Raw genomic sequence first — 4,772 nt, forward strand, 5'->3', positions numbered from 1 at the left:
CAGCAGCATAAGGGAGAGGAATACTATGACAAAGAAAACCAAGAAAAAATTAAATTCTTAATCAATAACTTAATTGAAAGTGAGGCAGCTGTTTAAAAAAATCATACAAGTTTTACCATTGGGACCAAGCATTCAGTCAATTCAAATTTGTGAGAACAGTCTGTTTGATTACGTAATTTGGGCAGTAAAAGACTATATCATCAGTGTGATCAATGTCTTAAAACACAATCAAATATGTGATACTTAGGTACAGGCTGCAGGTGAGAGTTTGGCCAGGATCACAGCAATTATCACTATGCTCACCAAGACTTTAGCACTAGTTGAGTTAAGCCTGAACCCACTGTTACTGAACAGTGAAACTAGAAGGAGATAAAATCTTGCAGGAGATATCCATGAAAAGGGCTCAAAATGACTGCACAAAGCATTCTCTGGATACACAGAGACATCATGAAAGGGCAATATTTATCGACACTAAACAGTACATAAAACAGGCTCACTGTTGCTTGCAAGAGTTTCTTTAATGGCATCAACACAAAATGGATTAGAGACAATAGCAGAAGCCATGGTATCGCAGGGGCATTTTAAAACAAATCACAAAGAATGTGATAAAAGCAGAGGCAGAGATCTAGGTCTTAAATTTCTTGCTGGGACTGCATCTTTCCTCAGCTTTGGAGGATTTGCATTCTAATAAGAACGGCCAGCACGAAGGGGACGCAGGAAGGAAAGCTTGTCATTGAAATTGATTGCCTTGTAATTTGGAAGGTTTTCACGTTCTCGAGCAAGGTATTGAATTCCACTTCCATCACTGTTTTCACACAGCAGCCAGGCACCTCTCTGGACTTTGTGGGAAGACATGATGTCATTGTCGTGTCCCGCAGCCAGGTTGGTCGCTTCTCGTACTACCCTGCTTTTCCCTTGGTAGTTGGCATCCTCATAGAGAGTGATCTCCGGATTGCTCAGATCTTCAGTGATCATCTGCAGAGAACTGACCTTATTATTCATCTTTGAACTAAAAAGGCTATGGTCTCCCTCCTCAAGTACCAGAAATTTGCCTCCGTAGTTTGAATGCTCATAAAGCACCCAAGGCTGGCCAATTACTTTTGCCGAGGAGGCAAGATCATTCCAATCTACATCTCTTAAATTGGCAATATCAGAGGTGAATTCTTTGGACATGCCCTGGAAATTGGCACGCTCATAAAGGATGATTCTTCCCATCTCTGTAGGAATTCTAGAGTTTGAATTTCTTCCTCTAAGAGCTGGATGACAGCCTGTACAAAAGGAAGACAGAAAACAAGCAGAGCTTGTAAGAAGCCTTTTGGACCTTGAAACAAAATGTTGGACGCCCAGAAGGGAAAAGGGGGAACAGGAAAAATAAAACATTTTGAACAAAGAATAGACATGAAAGTAACTGGAAAAGAGTGGGCTCATGACATGTGTGTGTTGGTTTAGTTACATACCCAAGATTAAGCTGTAAATGCTCTCCCAGTCACCCCTCACAACTGTGTATCAGTGGCCCCCTCCAGGCTGTCCCTGGGTGAGGTTTGTCTCTCCTGCAGCAGCCATCCATCTCCTCATGCCCTGAGAGATGGCTTCAGTCTCTGCACACGCACACAGCAGAGCCTCACGGCTGTGCTGCAGCTCTCAGCCCAGCACTAAAGCCTCCTTCCCTTGCCCTGCACTTCACAGCAGCTGCCCAAGAAGCCCTTCCAGCTCTCCTGTGCCAAGGGTGCCTCTTACCTTGCTGTCAGCTGCAGGGCTGCCAGAGCTGAGGGCAATTCCTCCAGTGCAGGGCTGAGGTTTGAGCAGGGTCTTTCACCTCCCTGCATTTATACTTGAACAGAAGCTTCACAAAGCATGCCGGTCAACGGAACTGAAAATGTCCAATATTACCCCCCGGGATCAAAACTCATTATCCATTATATTTTGCTTTCTATTTTCCTACAATCAGACATCTTCTTCCTCTTGTACAAAAGTCCATTGAAGCATGAGTGACTTGATGAAATGGGGGAAGTTCAGTTCTTGTTTGTTCTTCTCCTCCAGAAGAATCTGGAATCTCAGTAAAAAAATGTATCAAAGCATTTTGTGACACATGTGCTGTAGAATGTTTCTGACTGTTGGAGTTTGCATTTTTGCTTTTCTGGGACGAATATTGAATACACAGCCTTAGTCTTACTAAAATGTTTTTTTGGGGAAATATCCGGGTAGCAGAGAGGACATTTAGGTATTTTTTTTCTTTTTTCAGTTGTGTTTTGTCCTTAGTATCACAGTATTATTATATGTTGGAAAAGGCCTCCAAGATCCAACCTTTGACTGGATGCCACCATGCCCACTAAACCATGTTGCAAATGTCACTTCTACTTGTGTTATGAACACTTCCAATGATGATGACCCCACCACTTCCCTGGGCAGCCCATTCCCAATTTTAACAATCTTTCAATGAAAAAATGTTTCCAATATCCAGCCCAAACTTCTCCATGCACAACTAAAGGCCATTTCCCCTTGTTCCTGCCTTGTCTGGGACAAGGGCCAAACCCTCACCTTGCCAAAAGCTACTCTCAGGTACTGTCAAAAGTAAACATATCTGCCCTGAGCCTCCTTTTCCCCAGAATAAAAACCCCCAGTGGCTCCTCATCAGACCTGGCTCCAGACCCTTCACCAGCCTTGCTGCCCTGGACTCCCTCCAGCACCTCAATGTCTGTCTGCCAGTGAGGGGCCCAAAATGAACGCAGGATTCCAGGAGTGGCCTCAGCAGTGCTGAGCACAGGGGAACAATCCCTGTCCTGCTCCTGCTGGCCACACCATTGCTGATCCAGACCAGGTGCCACGGGCCTGCCTGGCCACCTGGGAACACTGATGGCTCATGCTCAGCTCTCTGAAGGTGTGGATGCACCATCCCTCGAAGGGTTCTTTAGGGTCCCTTGCAGCCCAAATCATTCTCTGATTCTGTGATATATGTATTAATGCATATATTTATGTATAGTAATAGATGGGCATGGTACTCTCATCAATAAAACTCAAAATTATCATAACTGCTGTCTCAAAAGCAGAAAGAAGGTCACAGTGTAGAACCCAGAAACAGGATATAAATAGAGACTTTCTGGCATGGTATAAAACCAGCTTCAAAGTCAGAATTTTAAGGCAGAATCGTGCCAAAAGAAACATAGATATTTGCAGACATTTAATTTACATTCAACACCATTTTATTTTAAATAGTGCTTTATACTTTCAGTTTTGAAATTAAACATTTGAATCTGGTTAGACATGGTGTTTTTTCACAAACATGTCAAGTAGCTAAATATGACCCTAAGCATTTTTCCAATCAGGCTGAAGTAAGTGCTTCAGATAATACTTCTTTGTAATGTTTTTCCTCTATCAAGTTTTTCCATTCCTGTCCATGGACCAGCAATATTGTTTCTCCTCATTTCCCCATCCTCCTTTATTTTCTTCTCCAGATGGGTACAAATTATCTCCTACATCAAGTTATTGGTTCTCCCAGATACCACACTGTGCCTTCAATGACTCCTACTGGAACTCTGCTATGCAGAAAACAGCATCCCATAAACTCCTGTGCTGGGAATTCAGCAGTGAGTGTCCCCAGGACTCAGCCCATCCTGTCTCTGGTCACTGGTCTTTCAAGGTGCTCTGATCTGACTTGTTCTCCTCTGGGGCTCCTGACCAACTTCTAAGCAACAGAAACACCATCTAATGAGTTACTGAATTGAATTCAACTAACAATAGATTGTAAAATCAGCTCTATTTCTGCATTTTTAAATAACTGCCTTCGGTCACTTATCAGTAGGAACTTACTTTACAGGATCAGCCTGTTGGATGTTGTGCTTCCTCGTTGCTGGTTTTGGAATTAACTCACAAGCACTCTGGACAACGTTAAAAAGTCATTGCTAGAACACTTCCCAGAATCAACTCTGAACCCTTGTTGCTTTGTTAGTTGTTTAAAATATTTCTGGTTTATATTTTCACAAAATGTTTTATGTCGTCACTTCAAATTCTCATAAAAATCTACATTAGCATAAAATTAATTTTAGTGCAAAACTAACAGGACGTGAAGATAGATTCTCTGTTTCTTTGATTGGTTCTTAATTTCTGCTTGCATTTGTGCTGAAAGAAACTATGATGTCCGCTCAAAGGAAACTGTCTGCAGCAGTCCAATCACTATCACAAACAGAAGGTAGGGAAAAGTTAGAGAGTATTCTGAGACCTGGGTCACTGGGTGGTCATGTTGGGTCTAAGAGTGTCTTCCCCAAGCTTTGAGCACTGTGTGGCACAGAGCAGGGTGTGGTGCTTTGCCAGGGAAGCCATGGCTGGACGTGCCTTAACACCTCAGCTACAACAGAGGCAGTGACACAGGACAGAGAGGCTGCTGCAGGGCATGGGGTCTGTAAGACCAGACTGAAGAGGCAATCTGCACTGGCCTAAACCTCAATGGATTGCTCTGTTCAGCCTTGGTGTCTCTTCTCCTTCAATTACCAGCTCTTAAAGTGTCTCCTTCTGCTGGGATACATCTTACTCCACAGTCTTCCACCCCTTGTGATATTTAAAGTGTGGGAAGACAAGCTTGTAAGGGTATGTGGAACATGACAGCCTCTGTTTCATGAACTTTATCAAATTAAGACATTTTCTGTTCAAGAGAAGTTATAATGGTGAGCTGGAGCAGCCAGCAAGCAGGGCATGGATATAGACAGGGATTTCAGTCCAGCAGGAGACTCGTGCTGGGATTCAAGGCACCCACGACTGCCAGAACACCAATGAGAACA

At 43.3% G+C, this 4,772-nt stretch overlaps 1 protein-coding gene across 1 annotated transcript; it reads right to left on the bottom strand.

The window, feature by feature from the left end:
* Window positions 1–684: 684 nt before the first annotated feature.
* LOC128933230 (epidermal differentiation-specific protein-like) lies at window positions 685–1,215 on the bottom strand. Its single transcript, XM_054270154.1, has one exon. It carries the CDS (start codon window positions 1,213–1,215, stop codon window positions 685–687), a length of 531 nt encoding a protein of 176 aa, XP_054126129.1.
* Between the last annotated feature and the right edge of the window lie 3,557 nt (window positions 1,216–4,772).

The sequence above is a fragment of the Melozone crissalis genome, unplaced genomic scaffold (genome assembly GCF_028551555.1).
Source record: "Melozone crissalis strain CALT ecotype California unplaced genomic scaffold, PUWL_Pcris_2 ptg000008l_1, whole genome shotgun sequence".
NCBI lineage: Eukaryota > Metazoa > Chordata > Aves > Passeriformes > Passerellidae > Melozone > Melozone crissalis.